General features: G+C 34.9%; 1 protein-coding gene across 4 annotated transcripts in view; it reads right to left on the bottom strand.

Annotated features, from left to right (window-relative positions):
* The window catches only part of DNAH5 (dynein axonemal heavy chain 5), a 134,812-nt gene that overhangs the window by 9,807 nt on the left and 104,213 nt on the right, over window positions 1-20,792 (bottom strand). For all 4 annotated transcript variants that reach the window (XM_071454132.1, XM_071454162.1, XM_071454142.1 and 1 more), the window contains exons 59-71: window positions 18,677-18,880; window positions 16,836-17,015; window positions 15,810-15,947; window positions 15,086-15,221; window positions 13,337-13,653; window positions 11,927-12,082; window positions 11,310-11,492; window positions 6,408-6,651; window positions 5,266-5,380; window positions 4,618-4,808; window positions 3,655-3,776; window positions 2,765-2,914; window positions 879-1,124 (exon numbers count right to left, since the gene is read on the bottom strand). In XM_071454132.1, coding sequence (XP_071310233.1) covers window positions 879-1,124; window positions 2,765-2,914; window positions 3,655-3,776; window positions 4,618-4,808; window positions 5,266-5,380; window positions 6,408-6,651; window positions 11,310-11,492; window positions 11,927-12,082; window positions 13,337-13,653; window positions 15,086-15,221; window positions 15,810-15,947; window positions 16,836-17,015; window positions 18,677-18,880 — 2,382 coding nt within the window. The remainder of the gene's footprint in view (window positions 1-878; window positions 1,125-2,764; window positions 2,915-3,654; window positions 3,777-4,617; window positions 4,809-5,265; window positions 5,381-6,407; window positions 6,652-11,309; window positions 11,493-11,926; window positions 12,083-13,336; window positions 13,654-15,085; window positions 15,222-15,809; window positions 15,948-16,835; window positions 17,016-18,676; window positions 18,881-20,792) is intronic.

Below are 20,792 nucleotides of genomic sequence, written 5' to 3'. Positions count from 1 at the left end.
TGTCAAACTTTCTTATATTAATTACCTTATTTCTCATATAGGCATCTTACATACCTCTTCACTAAGAGGGCTTGTGAGACAGTGAGGGAATGTAACTGCATTTCTCTTAACTAAACAAAAGCTGTTCTTTTCCCATCTTTTTGAATGGGTTTCTTCTCATTTGATTGATCAATTAGTTCCTTATGAGAAGTTAACAAGAATCTGAAGCAGAACTAAAACACGTTATAAAAAGAAGCTCATAGCACAGGAGAGTAAGAGCAGTATTTTTACATCAGCAGGCAGAGCAGTAGTATCACCTGATGTGCAAATCATGCCAAATTGGAACATCTCACCTTTCTCATATAATTCCTCTTCCTGTAAAATGCCTGTGCTACCAGGCTGTCCCTCACAAGTCCAAATTCAGACTACAGCAATATGAAATAACTTGCTATACTACCTTGTTTTTCTCAAGTTTATATACCTATCAATAGTGTATTTGGAATTCATTTTCTTCAGTTAACAAAATACATCTATATTACTAAAAAAAAAACCTGAAAATATAATCTGAAATGCCTACAGAAGAATATTTACTGGTAATATAACCAAAAACCAAAAGAATCGATTCAACTATGTTCATCAGTCTGCAATCAACTATAGAAACTCCATTTTACATGAAAAGCACTCATTTTCAATGAAAAGCATCTGCACAGTATCAAGAAGCTTGTTGTGGCAAATTGAAGGAGTGTGAAAATACAGTTCTCTTGCTTAGGACTCATATAAATAAATGTAGGGGTTTGCATCAGCATTAATTACCCACCAAACTACATTATCTCATGGCAGGATTTTTATTTCTAAGTGTTTAATACAGAGAGAAAAACATTCAGATTTTTGTTGCTTACATGAGCCATTGTCTGCTGTAGAAGTTTACGAGCATGGATTCCTTGCCCCTGGCCCATGGAAACACAACACGTTTCTGTCTTCAGTCTTTTTCCCAAAGCAATAATTGAGTCCGTAGGATCAGAGCCCATGGAAAGAAAGCATATGAGGGGAGTACGTGGATCTGACTCTTCCCATGTTTTCTCCAAGTCCAAGATGACTCCCTCTGCATATTTCTCCCCCATAGTGTCAGTGATATATTTTCTTGCCTATATTAAAAAGGGTAAATTTAACTTGTGACCTAACCATTTTATAATGCTTTCTTCCCAGTGTAAATGCTACCAAAAATTCAACTGAATACCAAAGGTGGCAAAAAATTTATATCAAAAATAAAAATACACAACAAGTTTATTTTTACACGTCAACACACCATACTGTCTTTGAAGGTGTTATTTCTTATAGCCTTATACAGCCAGTTAATTTTTTTCAATAATTATTATATTACATATATCTGCATGCATTGTTTTATATAATAACTATAATTAGAGTATAATAAAAATAATAACTTCTCTAAAAATTTAGAAAATTTTTAATGATTTAAGGATATCTCCATTAGATAGTGTAACTCTTAGCATCAAAATCTAGAAAAATAGGAGAAAAGGACTAAAGAGGGGCTTCAAAGCTCTTAGGGCTTTCTCACATCCACAGTTAAGTAAGCAATGAATTAACAGTAGTAATGATTAAAATAACTATCACTAAGTGGACGATCCAAAGGAACAGGTGAAAAACATCGCTTATCCCTTCTTTATTTATCTTTAAAAATTCTAGATTATTGTTCTTTTTCACAAAGAAATAGAAAAGGCTCTTTCAAACAGTCTGAGATGATCTTTCTGGTACTCTTTCACCCCACATAGCTCTTGCCTTAGACAAATCTTTGCTTTAATACCTCTGGGTTACCTCTCAGAGACAAAAGACGTACAGCATTAAATATTTGATAAAGTATCAGTTTTCATAAAACCATCAAAAGATGAAAGTTTACCTTGCCCCATTAACAGCAGAGAGGAACTAAACTTATGTGTTTCAGACGCATAGCAGACATCATAGAGATATTCTTTATACAGTACTGCTTAACCTATTGACTGAAGTTACACCAATAACTGGTGAGATTTTCTCTGAATCCAATCGCAATGTCTAAAGATATGCATCAATAAAAATTAATACCACACTTCAAGTGATGCATTCCAATTTCAGAAAGTCATCATTAATTGCTCTGAATTGCCAATAATTTTATCATTTTTTTGTTCTTTTGTACTGGAGAAGAACATAAAAGTTAAAAATAGGCTCCTAGAAGATTATTTTTCTTTAAAAAAGGTCTATTTAATAAACTTCAGTTCTGTAATTTTTTAATAGATGTCTTTAAATTGAGAGCTTTGAGCTGACTTTATTAAAGATATTTCTAAAGTGGTTCTAATTCTTCCATGCAAGAAATAGTTTCTCAATTAAATCGTTTTCAGTTTTCCCTCAGCTGGTTTAGTTCATTAAAATATTTTTTTACTTCAGTCTAACATGGGGACACTTCTAAAATTCTAGTGAGTAAGGAAGAACAGCCAAAAGTATCTTCTGAACTAATAAAGCAGATCTGGATAAGCACATATGATTCCAGCAGAAATCACCACTGTGGATAATATCCACCAGAGTGGATAATATTTGTTCAATATATTGGAATAATTATTTTATCACTGCCCTTGTAACAAATACATAAATGGTCTGAAAAGAATTTCAGATAATACAACATAAAGGTCCATTACAAAAAGATGTTTACCATTCTATAAGATTGCACAAACTTGCAATCTGATAACTATTACTCTAGTGATACCCAAATGGACCATTCTAAGCTATATAAATATACCTGAGCTATGGTCCTGTCAGGACACCAAGATCTGATAAGAAGAAGATGTCTGAAGGAGTCCAGAGATTGACCATAGCCACTAGGAATCAATTCTTCCTCAGGATTCTTACTATCAAACCAGACTTTCCACTGTTTCTCTTCTCTGGAAATCTGCAATTATATGATCAAAGAAGCAAATATCACTAAAGAGACAAGTCGTATTTGCAGTGCCACTAAGTCACAAAAATTTAATGAGAGTCAGAGATATGAAATCCACACCCAGACATCAGTTTAGAGATATTCTTCCACAGATTTAATAAGGCTATTGAAAATTACAGGAAAAATTTCAGATTATAAGCATGCTATTGTAGAATGCAGCACCCTGGAGTATTCATATTCTGAAAACAGGAGCTAATCAGTATATTATAGTCTGATATAACAGTATAGCTGTGTCAGAATATGGATAGCTAGACACAGACATAGCTTTGAGAACAGCAAGTACATAATTGCTCTCCACATGAGAGAGCATGTGGAACATGTACCTTCTCGCTAACATTTATTCCATGTAACCAGAGAAATACTGGAAGAAGCATCATAAAACATAGTGTACGAAAGAATAACCAGAATAAAAATAAAGTTGTAATTTATTAGTTGGGTAACCGCAAGTTGAATCCCAATCCAAAAATATTATAATTTTATAAAGTGTGAACATTCTACACTCTTCTTATTTTCCTGGGGGTGGTTGAGTTTTTATATCAATGTAGGTTGCTAAGCAGTCAGAGCCATAACTGTGGCTATCTGCTGTCACTTTTTTTTCTCTTCCATAAAATAAATCAGTTTCCACTATATGGCTTGACTGCCAGACAATTACTTGTTAAACAAGAGATCAACTTTCAAAAGCTCTTACGTACTTGATCAAGAATATCTGAAAATTCTTCAAGCTTACTGAGCTCCACCAAGTTCAACCAAGTCATATCCAGAATCCATTTAGCCGGCTTAGGAGGACAGGCTTTAAGGTCTAGGGAAGCGCCACCTGCAAGAAATTGAAATTAGTTATCGGTACTGTTGGAGAGACAAAGAAAAATAAACAAAATAAGAGGGAAAAAACAAATATAATAATCCAGTTTTTAAATCATGATGTTACAGGAGTTTTCTACCTTACAAAACCATGCCACATTTGATTAAGCTGAGTTTGCAATTTGGTTAGTTTATATTTTTTTTTTAATATTATGTACCCCAAACAGAAGTATTGACCAATTTCTATTTTGAGGCTTTACTGGCTTTTTTTTTTTTTTTTTGCAATGTGCCTGGAAATAAAGGCTTTTTGGGAAAATATATTCTGAAGATTCAACATGGAAAAATTCACACATATAATCCACAAATAAATGCTGCCTGTAAACTAAGTCTCTTGAAAAGCTAATCCAAAACTGATCCAAACTTTTAAGTGAACTCAGTACTTGTATGCAGTTAAGACCAAAACCATGACCTTGTCACATGCAGCTGAGACTCTGATGGTCTTTTAAAATGGTAGCATCATTTTCTGCTCCTATTTGCTGCAGTTGCTATAACATGTTTACTACAATAATAATTTTTTCTAAGTTAAACACATACCTGGTGGTAATTGAGCAGCAGACAATATTCCTTTCAAATTCTCATGATTACAAAGATATATTAATCAATATTCATTGTGCTGCTATAAATTAGAACTGCCATACCATGTTGTCTGTCACCAGATCAGAATGATAAACACGTATTCTTACAATTCACTGGTTTCTCATGTGCAAAAGGAAGGAGCGTGCTAGCTAGAAGATACAAATACATATGTTTCCTATAACAATAATGTGCTCTCCTTATAATTTATTCATAGTTCCCACCTTTAATAAGTGTCAGAAATTCTTCATGCTTCACTCTGTTTCTTTGTATATCAATCTTCAAAGTAAGCAGTAATGTGAAAAGAAATTTGTGCTCCTCATAGAGTCCTCGGGCAGCATATTTGAATACTTCATATGTCATATGTTCAATAATATTGGTAACCCTCTTGCTGGTTATAGGGCTCTTGGTAGACCTGTTAGAAGAAAGGTCCACAGTTTAAAGTTGATTTTCTTAGGCTTTATAAAAGGGAATAGTATGCAAAAGGACAAAGCCATAGATCACTATTTTCAGAACATGAAAAATAATAGATCACAAATAGAATATCAGACAGCAAGCTGGCAACAACTTCCAGATTGAAGGAACAGCAACAACAAAAAATCCTGTCTAATCGAGTGGTTTTGCCCAGCTGAAAATCAATGCAGTATAATGGGTTTTAATTATATAATAAATTTTGAAGGACTGTAAGCACATTAGAAGGGTCTTTTCCTTGCTGACAAAGTTTTATGGGTATTTAAGCTGACAATTCCTGGTCAAGACTGTAAGAAGCAAGAGTCTTCTTTCTGATATTAGTTTACAATAAATCTTTACTGTACTACAGGCACCTCCAGCACAGGATAAATACAAATTATAATTATCATTAGCTAAATTACCTGGCTAGGGAGCGGTCAAAGAGCCCCAAAAACTGTCGAAGTGATGTCTGATACATGACATTGACCATGCTCATCTCAGTGATAAGGAAGTACAAGATGCTACCTCGAGTTGCAACTGAAGAGTGAGAAAGACAAATTTGTTCAAAGTAGAAATGCAGAGCAGAAAACTTTAACTCTCCAAAACATGTACACTGATTTTAACACTAAGGATAAACTGAAGATCCTTGAGTTCTCTATTCTTTACTGCCAGAAAAATAATAAAATCATTCATTTCATCCTCATGTATTCATCAGGGGAAAAAAATATTTTCTGTAATTAATGCAAACTATGTAAAGTCCAGTTTTCAAATACAAGCATATTTGGAGATCTGCAATATTGAGATCATCAGCAGAACGCATAAAAATTATGGCTGTTTAAAATACTGTGTAAGTATCCAAACAAATTTCTTTTTACAGACTTTTACAAGACTCATATAAAAGTCAAATGAGCTATATTTATTGATTTATATATTGATTTATATATTGATATATATTGATTTAACTTACCCAGCACTGATTTAACTTCTTTTCTGTAGTCATTCAGTTTTAAATGCAAAGGTTTTACAAAATCTGCAATGTTTCTGGTACACTAACTGTCCCATCTACACATTTCGTAGAATGCAGGCAATTACAGAGAGCTATTTTTTCCCCTGTTTTTCTCACATTTTTACCTGTCAGTTAAAAGACTTATGAAATTTGTTGACTATAAGAACCAAAGGATAAACAGTGAAGTATTCATCAGAACAGATATAGAGAGTACTTAATGTTATATAAGCTCTGTAAAAGAATGTCAACATGTTGAACTCAAACATATGCTTACCTATACACCCTAATGACTGATATGCTTGTTTATAGAGCAATGGGAAGTCTACAAAGAGAACAATTCACTCAATTTTGTAAATTCCACATGAGGCATAACATTGACTATTTTCTCCATTATATCTCAACAGGACATCTCCTGGATACATTTTACTTACAGGCAAACACAGATCTCTCCCACCAATTTTGCTCTTCCTGATCTCATCCCCAATTTCTCTTACTCTAAGTATTGATGTTTTAAAAATAAAGGCTAGTTATTTGTCTTCTCTGACTACCTTCACTCACCAGGTCTGTACTCTTCGCGGGCTGAATTGATCTGTACTTCAGTTTCAGCAGAAGTTTGCAGTTTCTGTGTTACTTCTTCAGCAGTCTTCTTAGTGTTACTCAATACAATTAGTAGAGTCTCATCATCTGCCAGAGAACTCTTAGTGCTTGTAAGTCGAAATAAAAGGTTATCTTCTAGGTCTTTAATCCTCCTTTTGTTCAAAGTCACATCTTCAATAAGATCAGTTCTTTCTTTCTCTAATTCCTGTTGGATTTCATAGTAATATTTGGGAAGCAGAAGAGCGATCAAAAATAATAATAAAAAAATTAGTTTAAAACAGTGTAGGTCAAGACTAACTGAATTAATTTGAGGAAAGAATTCCAGTGGTACTTCTAACACAAGATATATTGCCAGAATCTGAACCTGCTACATAAGTAGGCATTAACAAATAATTTCTACAAATATTATGGAAGATGCTTGTATAATGGCCTAAAAGAACAACAAGTTCACAATTGTTTGCCTTCTGTTTCAGAAAAGAAAAAAAGCAAACGCCATTCCAGACATAGGATTTAATTTCCCTCCATGTAATCTTATCCTTATTTATGCCTTGCTTTACAATTGCCATATTGAAAACTTAGTCTCAATAGCCATGCTTAGTCATCAAATCAAGCATCAGATATTTCAAGAAGTGCCAATATTCCTCCATCAAACAGGGATAATTTCAGCCTCTCACTAAAATGCTTCATTGATTAAGAAAGTATGAGTTACTTCACTAGAATTATTTATTTTAGACATTTAGTAATATAATCTGGGTGGTTTATGTACCTAGATTCTTTTCCAGTGCCCAAATATAGAAGATGGATAACTGTTAATCAAGAGTTTTACATTAAAAAAACAGCTATTTGAAATCTCTAGAAAAATATTTTTCAGCTATAACAGTCCTTTCAGTTCATTCTTAAAATCAAACTTTAAAAACTTAATATAAATTAGTCTCTGAGAGATAAAAATCCTTTACTAAAATATAACCAAATGTTTCAGTACAGTGAAGTAAAAAGAAAGAAAAGAGAGAGAAGGGGTTAAGAGGTTTTTGTAAGAGAAGGTCAACATTAATCTTACAAATGAACAGTAAGTGAGTCAGTTGGTAGAAATATTTGCTGTCTAGATAAATACTTCACAAAGCTTACAAAAGTCTGAATAATTTTAACAATGTCTCTCCAAACTTGGAAGTTCCGTGTTCACTCTGTCATTGCCAAGTCCATTTTCATGTTGCTTACTGCCTGCTAATATTCCAGAGAAATAGGGACAACACTAAGAAATACACGACCTCTCATATAGCACTAGAGACATAATGGACCTGAACCCTTATCAAGGCTTAAGAAAATGTTTTAGTCCCCTATTTGAGTAGCCTCCATTTATACAGTTTTGAAAAACATTTGTAACTTTTCAGGTTTTTTTTTTATTTTTTCCACATTCTAAACTTCTGGTCTTCTCAACCTACATTCTCCTCCTACATTCCTAATTCAAGAAATTATTTGTTTTAAACAATGCCCTTTGACCTTAAAAAGGAAATAAAGAAGAATCATCTTATTATTATCAGATTTAGAGTTTTTTCTTGGTATATTGAAACATCATAATCATCATCAGGTAGAAAATATTTAGTGGGACAATTATTTTAGAATAATGCAAATACAACATAACTTATTAAGAAGATTCTGGCAAAAACTGATGAAAATACACAAGAAAACTACAGTTATCTGCATTTCAATCAACTGCTGCTTTGTGGAACTGAAGAAAAACAGGTAACAGTTTCATGAAGCATTTTTTCATGCAAGTTTGATGAAGCAGAAACTTTTCCTTAAAGAATAGCATTGAAAGAAAGTTATCATCCAATTATCCATTATCCATCCAAATATCATAATTAACATACTGCACCAAATTAAATTTCATATTTTGCTGAGCTCAGTTAGAAAATTTAAACATAGTTTAGACTTCAATGCTTCATAAAAACAGAAAGCAATTCTCCTCACATGAAGAGCCTGAGAAATAAGTTGGAAATAGAGTTACCAAGCTAAAATGAAGCAACCCTAGATGAAAACCTTAATGAAAAAAAATTTGTCTATTAAGCTCTTAAAATGCTTTTTGCAGATCAAAAAGTGTAAACAGTTGAACACTTTCTTCATATCTTGAGAAATTTCCAGTCATAGCACTAAGGATGCAGAAAAAATAAGCCAAGTTACCACATACATAAATTCAAGGAACTTGCACCAGAGGCTATTTCAAATCCAGTTTTATGGAGTTCCTTTCACAAGCAGATGACACTTTACCAACTGTACCAAAGAATGTTATTTCTTGTTAATATTCATAAAAAATGAAAGCTGCTACATAGCTTATATCATCCTGTCACAAAGTGATTCACAAGTAAAGGAATTTGCATCAACTATTCCTTACAAAAGTTGAGCTTTTTTCCAGCAAAAGTCTTGATAAATGAATGCAAAAGTTCAAAAAGCCATAAAGAATTACTGAATATTATAACTCCACTACTAATCTGACTTACCTATGATACTAAATAAACAAGTTTTTTTGTCAAATTACATAACAGCCAATTTATCAAAATAATGATATCATTAGAATATCATAAGTTATACTACCTTCAGACATATATCAAATCTTTCAAATCCTATTATTCCAAGAAATATAGTAGAAACAAATTTATACAGATATACCAGCTGCCCCTGACCTTATGCTTCACTTGTATCTTGCAATTGGTTTAACATTCTGGTGGAAAATAAGAAATCGGTACCAGTGTTCCTATCAGTAAACAGTTAATTCTGTGAGATATATGTGACAAAGATTCCTTTAGTGGGCATAGCAGACAACAGAGAGACTTTGCAGAAACTTTAAATACCATGCTGTAAACACTCCCATTTCTTGCTGGAGGTCTAAACCGCATGCATTCTAAGACCAGAAGCATATAAGACATGGTAGAATGGGAAGAAGGATAGAAATGTGCATAAAAATCTTGAAGAACTCTGATTTCAGATAAATACTCTCTTTCCTTTCTGGGACAGAAATTCCGCACATACATTGTAACACTGGATATCACCAAGCAGTCATACTGCTCAAATCGTTTGGCAAACGGTCTCACAGTAAAATAATTCCACCACTCTCCTACCAAAGGCTATAGAAGGTAGTAAGAATCCAGACACTTATGTGAGAAAACCCCAAATTCCCAAAGATGCATCATTAGACATCATAGGAAAGTGTTTGGATGGTGTGATGTATTCAAATCGACTCCTCAGGAAACCTTGAACCACAAGGTGTATAAACAGAGGCCAAGAAAACTGCAACATGGTAAGTATATTCTGTAGAAGTTCCCCTGCCTGTTAAGTGGTCCACTTGTAATTTATCTAGAGGAAGTATTCCCCAATGGTTTCAAACAAAACAGTAGTGAGTATAACACTCTGAGAAGCTGGTAGAGAAAGCTATGTCCATTTATTAGACATTCCCACTTAGTGACAAAGAGGCCATTGAATAGTAGAATGGTTTTAATTTGGAAGGCAACTACAGAAATTACCTAATTCAACCTCTGCTCAGACCTAAACAGCTTGGTTGCTCAGGGCAATGTCCAGGTGAAGCTTGCACCCTTCCAAGAACAGAAATTCCACAAAATCCTTGATTAATCTGCTCCTGGGTTTGACCACTCTCGGTGTAATTGTTTTTTCCCCTAATATCTAATCAGAATTCTTCATGTTCCAACCTGAGTGTTACTTCTCCATCTACTTCTTAACTCCTCTGAGAAAATCAAGCTCCTCCCTTTTCTGTGTCCTCCAAGCAAGCATACAGCAACAGCAATGACTGGAGGAATTTGATAAACTGTCTCCTGGAGGAATGTACTGTATTTCAAGGCCCAAGAAGTGAATTTTGGCATAAGGCTTTGTGAATATACACATCACGGCTTGTTTTAGATAGACAGTGATAATTTCATTACAGAGTGGGTTGACAAGCTGTCAGTGGTTGAAGAGAAGCTGATGGTGCAATGAAGCTGTCTGACAAAAAACAGACCTTAACAGATTGAGTGTGATTTCTCTCACGAGATCCATGCACTGTTTGGGAATGAAATGCAACTACTCAATGTGAACAAGACAACTGAGTCTATTAACAAGAAAAATCTTACACTGGTGGGCAGAGGGAGGTGTTGGAAGGATGGTAGAACCTCAACAGATGCCACAATAAGGAAACAAAGATATTTCTGTCATTCCTCTCTAGTGAAGGTAAACTGGAACCATTGCCAAAATCTCAGTAAATACACCAATAAATGCACAGTCATAAGTGCATAGTGTTTCTTATGACATGAACATTGCCTGAACTTATAGCTACAGGGATTAGCTGTTCCATAGTTTAAAAGGTACCAATCAGCCTCCCTCCAGAACTGCAGCTTGATTGGGACTGGCACCTTGAACCTGGACTTCCTCAACTAATATATCTGCAATGTCAAAAGGTATGTCAGTAGGTAGCACATTTCCCCTTGGAGCAAGGAAGTAACTAAGTCTGAATTCTTTGCATTAGGTTATGTTGTCATGAGCTCCAGGGTTTGTAGACAGAACATCAGTTTTGATTTCAGGTCCTTTTGCTTTTCACAGGCCATTCTCATGAGGTTATAACTCATTGAGGCAGGAAAAATAAGGTTAATACAGTACAGTTGCAACAATAAAGAAACAGAGAAACTTCCACATGAATGAGTCAATTGCTTCTGTGCCACTTTTTAAACCATTACAAATAGGTTATATTAAGAATAATCACAATAGAGAGAGCCAGAAAGTTACCCGGCAATATGGGAATAGAGAGTAATAAATTAAAGTAAAACATTCTACAGGTAATGTAAGAAATACAGACAGGAAAAGAGATACAATAAATTCTTTTACCTGCTTCTCTGTGAGAAGGACTCTGCCTAAGAGTTGATTTTCAAGACCTTTCACGGTTACAGTAAAGTCAATGATGGAGGTTTGAGCACTAATTTCAGGAGAGTAACATGGATTTGGCAGTTTTGTAGTAATGTAAAGTCTGAAGCCACTCATAACATCCACTTCCTTATCACCAACTTTGACCTCAAGAAAAATTTTAAAAACAAGTCTTGAAATATTAAGAGCCAATAAACATTTTTGAGACATTGCATATAGGAAAAAAGGTTACATTTTTCTGCTTAAAGGCATAAAAATCCAGTTTTAAATCATACATCTAATGCAAACAATTTATTGAGACCAGTCAAGGACCACCTTAAATGGCCCATTCAAAAATTATTTCAACTTCTAAAAATTGTCATAAGCAAAGGAATAAGGAACTCTATGCATTAAATATATAAAATATTTGTGAACTTAAACCCTACCTTATTTTTTCTTTCATTAGCATTAATCAAGTTTAAATGAGTTTATTTTTTACAGTCCTATATTTATTAGGAGTTATTTTGCTAAGGAGAGGTTGTGGGGAGGGGAAGGGAGGAAAGGGGAATTTCCATATGTTTGCTCACTTGTTTTATTTTTACCTTGTTGGCTGAACCTGTTTTAATGATGTTTCTTTCCAAAACATTGTCAAGTGCTGGGTCCAGCTCTTCTCCAACATCTTCTACTAAAAGAGGTCTTCCCAAAGAAAGGCTGTCTTCTAAGTGGTTTCTAAAATACTTGTGATTCAAAGAAGTGATCTGAAAACAGAAATGCAATACCTTATGCCCTTTTAACAATCTTTTTTTTAGTTTGATATTTATAAATTATTTCATTTTCTTTAAAGTACTGCCAAAAGCAATGAAACTGTGAGTAGACTAGTATTAATACAAAGATTGTGAGCTCCAGGAAAGGTAAAATCAGCATACCCTGTTGCCAGAGCTCATGGAATGCAAAGTTCTATTTTTTAGCTGCCAAGGTAGAAGCAAAGCAGTGCTAAGCACTTTCAATTTTGATATCCTATGAGTGCAACTACTCAAGAATTTCACAGGAAAAATTCACAGGAACCTTTTAGCACCTTCAATTTTATCTTGGATAACATCTCCAAGTCAAACTGCAGCAGGGTCGATTCCAAGATAAGTATTTTTCTGTGGTTTTTTTCACCCTTTAAAATTAGAGGTTTATATGGAACAGGACCTTAATAAGCCTTTGCTTTAAATAGTCCCCGCTATAACTGGGATTTTCAACATGTTCAAAGAGCACATTCAGCTTAGACTTTAATAAAGCTGTAAACAAACTAATAATCATTTTTATCATAACTAAGCAACCATTAAAGGTTTCCACACCTAGATAATAATCCGCATGAAAGTGGTAATCATATTCACAGAGCCACTCTATTATCACACCTCAAACTACTTTTATGGATTTTAGGGATTTTTTTTTTAAGCTGGTTTATTGGTGTAATCATAATTGCATGAATTCCTCACATTTTCTTGTTTGAATTGAATTTGTGTATCTTGCCTCAGACTATACTTTGTAGCACTACATCTTCCCTGTATATTTGCAGAGCACTTAGCAGCTGATATCCATACTAAGACAACAAAAATTAACAGTAATTTCTGATTTAAAGATGAAAAAATATCTTGCTGTGATTTTTCATTTATAAGCACTTACATGAAATTGTATTGATCAACTAGTTGGTGGTTTTTTTTCCTAACACTTACATTATTCTGAAAACATGTTTATTACCAGGCATTGCCCATTCAGCCTATTTTCCAAAGTTTATGTTCCATTAAAATTAATTCATTAAACAAATGGACTCACTGGCACCAAAGGATACACTTCCACCTCTAGTCAAATCTCAAATCCACTAAAATATATCTGAGATATTCTTTATATTCAAACCAGACTTTTTGTATAAATGTCATTTCCTAAGCATTAGGCAAATCAATGAATTGTAATGCTTGTATGCTAAGAGCTTTTAGGGATTATGAAAGCACAAGCATTTCTATTACCTGAAGGTCATTTCTTCCTTCTTTATTTTTAATCCAAATTTTACCCTGTGTTTGCGGATCAATTAATAAAGGATAACGAGATGCTTTAGTGACAATGATTCCATTCTGTATGGACAAGTCATCGTTTGGCAATCCTTGCAGGTTCCATTCACTGATAGTTGGAGCATCAGCCAGCATTTCTATGAGGTTCAAGTTGTTACGGAAAGGAATTTTTCGGCTTTTCATTTCCTTTTGCCAGTCATTTAACAGCAGACTGCGGAACTCTTGGTTAAAAGGACCAGAATAGGACAGAAAAGCTGTAGCCAAGAGTACGTCCCCTGAAAGAGAAAAAGGAGGAAAAAAAACCCCCACAAAACAAAGCATTAAAACTTTGCCAATTCTATTAATGAACAAGCTGTTTCCTTCACTAGTTGCCACATGTTTTCGCTGGTAACTGAAGAACACACTTTGACCCATAAAGAAGGCAAATCAATCTTTTTTCCAAGGCTCACTTCATGGCATGGCAATGGTACATTTCAGTAGAGGCCACATTTACTTTGTTCTTACTGTGCAATTGTAGGAATCAAGAGATCAGCATCTGGCAGCTTGTTTAGGTCAACTCAACACACGTGTAACACTATTCCAAACACCAGATCCTGTACAAGCAGGACATGGCAGAGAGGACTTAGTTATGAACTTTTAGCTCCATCACTTCCTTGTGCATTCATAAGAACAGGCTTAAACAACTGGGGCGGGGGGGAGGGGTGTTGTGGGGGTGTGGGGTGGAACTCCTTCTAAGTACTAATTCAATTAAATTACTGTAAATCAATTACAGTGATGAGTACTGGTAATAAAAACTGTCAGAGATATCATTACAGAGGTATTAAGTGTGACAACTTTTAATATTCTGTTCAGTTTCAAAATTTTCCCCCTAAATTTCATGACACCATAGTTTGAGGGGGTTTTGTACCTCTGAAATAAGATTGCAAAATTCAAACTGGAGAAGATATCATACTTTTATACTGAGCCCTAGTATTTTTGGACACTTGAAGTTATCTATAAAAGAAATAGGATGAATCTGTGGGGAAGGTATCCCAGATTTTTAATAAGTTAATACACATGTATATATTATAGCAGTAAATAAAACATGACTTAGTTACTATAACACAACCCATACAACACGGCTGCTTTTTGCAGCCTTTCAAGGTAAAAAACAGAGAAGAAAGTTCAGCCCACAGTAAATGATGAGATAAATTTCATTTATTGATTTAACTAATGAAGCAATTATTTATTACGAAGTACTTTAGTTTACAAGTGCAAATTTAAAAAATAATAATGACCTTCTAACAAGCAAATTCTTATGAACATTAGTAACTGCAGTTAAAAATATTGATTTCTACATATAAATGTCAGTGCCTGAGTATCAGTCTCCCTCACCTCAATATATATTCTCAGTCATACACATTTTATTGGCGCTTGCTAACACATTACTCTCTTTGGACTGTTATCTACAAATATCAGTCAAGTTAAAATTTTAGTGTCACCACATTCACAGCATCCATTATCTTTTATTTTTAAATATGAACTTTAGCGTTATATCTATTTTTCATCTAACAGGGCTTTAGCAAGGAAATTAAAACAATTACGTTCATTTTTGAAACAGGGATCTAAGATACAAAGGAAAAGTTTGATGTTTCAAATGTTTTCAGTTTCACTAATCATAATTCAAACAACTTGATTCCAAAATCAAAGGTTTGGATAAAAACTTACCAACCAACCTCTTGGTTTGCATGGCAAATTCTTTACTCTGTTCTGTCCACCTCTCTTTTTCACCTGCTAAACCACTTATAAGACTTGAGGCAGTTTGCATTTTATGTCGGCAACGCTCAGCATCTTCCAGCAAAGTCTAGAGAAAACCATGCAGCAAAAGAAATTGTTTACAGTCATATATCTGATAGGCCAGAAAAAATCTCTACACCTCATTAAACCAGTAGATAAACAACAGGTTAGAAATGTATTCTTAAACATCTCTATCACCATGCAGAGGAAAGTGAGATGGAAAAAATATATCAGGACAAACTATCAACATCTCCCAGAAACACGACTCAATATTTCTTTTTAATATTTCTGTTATTAACTTTTATTTTGGTGCAGTTGTTGAATAGTATGTAAAATTCTTGATATTTATTCATTCTGAGGAATTCCACTCAGAATTTTAAATACAGTATACACATATAGCATACGTGGAACTTGAAGTTACAGTAGTAGGCACTGAATAAAGAATACAAATAAAATAATTTTTGATGGGGTGGGAGGGAAGAGGGGAGAGGATCAGAGGCAAAGGAGAGTGGTAGAAAGCAAAGAGGCAGTATTCAAGTATGATCTATCTCTTATCTGCTGTCCATCAATGAGGAATAAAAGTGAAATTGAATGAACATATTAAGTGTTCCTTAAAGCAAGAGTAGAAACTTCTTTTCTGTGAAGAGCAGTTCACCTGCTTTTCTCTCATTGCATTTTCATACTCTGCCTGCACAATATCTAATTCTTCTTGCTTGGCTCCCAGTTCTTCTTGAGCTTTCTGCAGATCCAGCATAGCACTGGTTAGGCGTTTCTCCTGAATTGCTAAATTAGCCTATGGAGAATAAAAACAGAGAAGCGTATTCATACACAGAGAATTTCAAAATATTTGCTATAATATATTTCAGAATGTTTTCCTCTACTACATTTCCAAATCAAACTCTTCAGTAGAGATTTCATAACTCAGCAAAACCTTTTTATTTGAATTTTACAACAAACTAAATTCTTATTTCAGATAGCTGCACTTGAACAGCTGGCTTAATGTCAATTAGAAAAAAAATAATTAAAAATACTTTTGGTAATGCCAGTCATTCTTCATGTGACACAAAAGTTAGTCTGGCATGGCTTGCAGAAGAGAATGATGCCTCTAGAAGTCTTCTTGATTTGTCCAACCAATATGCTAGGCTGAAATACAAATCTTGCTCCCTTCTCAGTCATTCCCATTATAATACAAGCTATTCTCTGTTAAAAATACTTGACCATGTTCTTCCTGATTTTCATTCTAACTACTTAGGCCTGTTTTTTTTTTTTTTTCCTCTTCATAACACTGATGAAGAGTATCCATACAATATTCTTATGAACTGAGATCTGGAACATTAACAGAACCAAATCTCAAGGCTTTTTTCTACTTAATTCAAAATTAATGTAGAGCAATTGCAGTAGTGTATTTAACTAGATGATAGATGTTTTAATCCCATCCAGTAGGGGTCCAGAGGCCTAAAATCACACCATGTCTTTCATAATTTTGACAACTCAAATGTACAAGTGGAAGTACATTTGAAATATATTTTATTGTAGAAGTACAGTGTTCAAGGTAATAAATTTCGAGAGAGGGAACCACCAGTTAAAATAAGGCAGACGAAGCTTCCCACACATTAAATCCTCAAGTGCAAACAGGTGAGGATGAGAAGGAGCAGAGTATGCCTTTGACAAACAGATATACCTTCAAAGGTAATACTTCTTTGTTGATGGAAAAAAATACTGCCATAGCTTTCGTCCATGAGCAAAGGCCAGCAACATTCCCACATACTCTCTTAGCTGTCTCAATGTTGTAGTCCACCATTTCAAAATAAGGGCTCAAAAGTTCTACCACTTCTTCATTAATTGTGTCTTTCTGAAATTGCTGAAAAAATTTTTGAAAGTGCAAGTTACAAACATATGCAGTAAGTGTAAATGATATTTACATGTACTTCAGAACACATAGAACACCAGAAAGATCACAAGTGTTACTTATAAACAACTTATATGAAATTGTCACATGTACCTTTGAGACCTTTACAAAGTCATTCCACTGTTATATATACTTACAAAATGGAAAAAAGTTTGCTTTCATTTATGATCTTTGCTATCTCACACTCACTACTCCTGTTGGACAGCTAATCGTTGTTTCAAAATATCACTGGTCCTGCTAAAAAATTTCATTTTTCTTAATACAGAATAAGTTCTAACAATATTCAAAAAGAAAATGAAGAGCTAAACTCTAGTTCAAAAACATACATTCTGCAATTCAGTCCTTTCAAAGGTCAAGCCATCTATCTTACCCTTAAATTACATTGTCTAATTACTGGAATGCATTTGATTTTTAAAGAATTTATTTTTACTCTTTTCTTGAAAAAGCATATTTTTCCTTTTTCCTCCTGAAAAGCTCTCAATTTTCTCCCTCAAATTTATTTACAATGTATAATGAAACCCAATCCCAGACAAACTTGAAAAAGAGCTCTTCCCTGAAGCACAAATGGGTTTAATTAAGCACAAGCAAAATTAAATGTTGAAGTCCTATAGAAAATTAAAAACTTTTACAAGTAGATGCAATGTGAATACGACATAAACAGCGTCCATGCCACCACCAACCACACAAAGCTGTCAAGCCTCCTACTAGACCAGTGACAAATTAAGTAAACTCAAAATGCAGAAATCAGGATTGATAACACTCAGTGGAGCAGGAATATATACCATTCATTCCAATAATGTTTGGGTTTTTGATGGAGAGGCATAGCGTATGATGTGGATTATCCTACATTTCATGGACTGTCTGATGGGGCAGAGAGTGTGATGCAAAACCCTTTGAGGTCTGTCTATCCTTCAGGATTTTTCTTCATACTTTTCTGTTTCTTGAGATGTGAGCTCCCTTCTAGCATCTAACAGGTATATTTCAGATTCCACTAGTACTGCTCATGGCAAAATATCTTGAGGCACATCCAGACTATAAAGTCAGCTGAGCAAAGATAAATATTATGCAAGATCAAGATAGATAAATTATAATATTATTAGTTTAAGTTATGATTAAGGGATTTGTTTACCAGTTAGTTAGTCTTTCCATTGCCCTAGACAAATCCTGTGAACCAAAAAATCCCACATTTTAAAAAGTCCTGGTTGTGTTCATCTCAATAACCATCTATGCTTTTCCAAACTAGAGCACAAGCTAAAATGTTGAAAATTAATGAAAAGTTAAATACCAGAAAAAAAGATGTTTGTTATCAGGTTTAATGAAACAGATAAGTAATGGCTATCCAAACCAAATGCTTCAAGCTTTGAGTCATTTGTCACCTAAAACAATTTCATTACTTTACTTAGGAAAAATTATAGTTGATTTATAACATGAATTTGCAAGTAGGATTAAAGTTTATTTCATTCTGACATATTTATTCTTAAGCCCTTAACATTTCAGATCTATTGTGTGATTTCCCTCGCACATTTGCTCTCCTATTAACACCAGAGAAAACATTGTCCCTTATTTTCTTACATTATAAAAATAAATAAAAAAGAAAAAGGTTGCACAAGCACCTGTAGGCTCTGTAAGAAGTTCCCTGTTGTCATCAGTTTCAGTGATTCTTGCCACGATGGGACAGTACAGCATTTTTCCTGATCGATTTTGACGTGGTTGACTTTGCGCTGGAAGAGCAGCAGCACGCAGTCCATGATGCGCATGATGAGGTGAGGCGGCCGGCCCAGGGTGCGCACCGTGGCAATGTCTGCAGGTTTTATTGTCTAGGAATTGAAAACAAGGGGTAAAGCAATTACGGCTACTGTTTAGTTCATAAAACATGGAGCATAAGCTCACCAATAGTATTAATCAAGGGGAGGAAAAAAATATATATATGTTATTTTTACCTCTAAAAAGCACAAAGCTAGAAGAACCCCCTCATCAGATTTTCACTACTAACTCCTATCAACTCCTAGGAAACCTCAGCACAGCACCCTAAAACTCAAAACTACCATGAACTGTTTTGACAATAAAAAAGAGCAAACCAGAAATAGCTTGAAATTTTACTTGTTTTTTAAATGCGAACAAATTGACCAGAAACTGTGTCTAGAAAGGAAATACTTTCTGTTTGTTGTGGTGTGATGTCATAGCTTGCCTAAGTTTTCCCGGTCCTTCCCCAGGTGCCAATCACCTCTTCTGTCCCCTACCCTGACCCCTGCTGAGCGCTGTCTGTCAATCTTGGCATTCCAGAAGGGCATCAAGTGATTGGCAGAGTTCAAAAGATGCCCTTCAGCCGAGGGGACATTGGGCCATACAGGTGTCATTTGTCCCCTGAGACTCCCCCCCCTTACCTGGTTGGTGGGATCCCTGCCCCTTCCCTACCCTTCTCCCCAGGGTTAAAAGGAACAACAACCACACGGTTTGGTGGTTCTGTTGGAGCTGTTACAAGATTCAGAGGCCTGTGGGCCAGGAATAAAGTTCTGGATCGAAACCCTCCAGCAGAACCCAACTCCTTTTCCTTCACCTCACCTTAAAGCTTCTCCGCCAGAGGTAAACCTGAGTTCCTGCTTGCCTGGACTTGTCCCAAGTGCCCAGCTGCAATATCCAGCCAGCCAAAGGTGTCTCTGAGGTGAAACCACCACAGCTGCCACCTCTGATCAAGCAGCAAGGGCCAGACGAGCCCAGGCACGTCCCATCCAGCTATATTAGTATTAATTCCAATACTGTTGACATCCAGCAAATGAAGGTGAATTAGGGAAACCAGTGAGAAGGACAAGTATATGTATATGTTTGTACCTTCTAATACATCTTACCAGGAATATTCCTGGCATAGAAACAGGCCTGCAAGAAAAATATGCTATAATAAGGTATGAAAACCCAGGGCCTAATAAGTAAGGCTAAATAAGCCTAGGGTGTAAATCTAACACTGTAACTCATAACTCTACATCATGAATCAGAAAAGACTTATCAGAAAAGTCTGCTGAAGATGTCTCCTTAGAGGAGAATTGATTTGAGCAGCAGTTTTTACTGCACCCCATACAAAGCAACAAAACCACTGAACAATGGGAACAGCTAATGGGCAGACCCACTCCTACAACACACACAACTCTGAGCCAAAGCTTTGCTTTTTTACAGGCAGTTTAATCAGTCCAAGTATAGGACAGCCCAAACAGTAAGCAACAGAATACTGTGAGTACCATGACATCTTGCTTCTAGCCTAGCCCACGCCTCACTGGGAATTCATGAAGGCAGATTTTAATTACTTGTGTCTATACTTCAATAAAGGGACTTCAAAGCACTGCAGACTACCCAGGTCGCCTTCCCTCTGCCAGCCCTTTGCTTCCCTTCAATATCTTGCGGCTTGTTGGGTTCAGTGTGCATCAAATAATTCACCAGAGATTTTCCAGATATCTGTATGAAAACTTTACCCTGTGTTTCTTAGTGACTGTTAGGAAATTCAGCTCAGCCTTATTTTGCTAACATACAAATTGTGGCAAAATTTTTACATTTAAATTTTATTTATTTATTTACTTGTTTATAGATATGCATTTAATGTGCTATTTTTATTACAGGGCAAAATGCAACAAAGTTTTTCTGAACTCTGACAATTCTTACTCAAACTAATCTCACTATATGTTTAGAAACGCTTATAAGACATTGTGTACCCACCTTTCTCTTAATGTAGCATTTATCATT

The sequence above is a fragment of the Agelaius tricolor genome, unplaced genomic scaffold (assembly GCF_023055355.1).
Source record: "Agelaius tricolor isolate 1412-34295 unplaced genomic scaffold, bAgeTri1.0.p SCAF_2, whole genome shotgun sequence".
In the NCBI taxonomy this organism is placed as follows: Eukaryota; Metazoa; Chordata; class Aves; order Passeriformes; family Icteridae; genus Agelaius; species Agelaius tricolor.
Note: the sequence above shows the minus strand (reverse complement) of the source record. Positions and strands in the feature narration are given on the sequence as shown.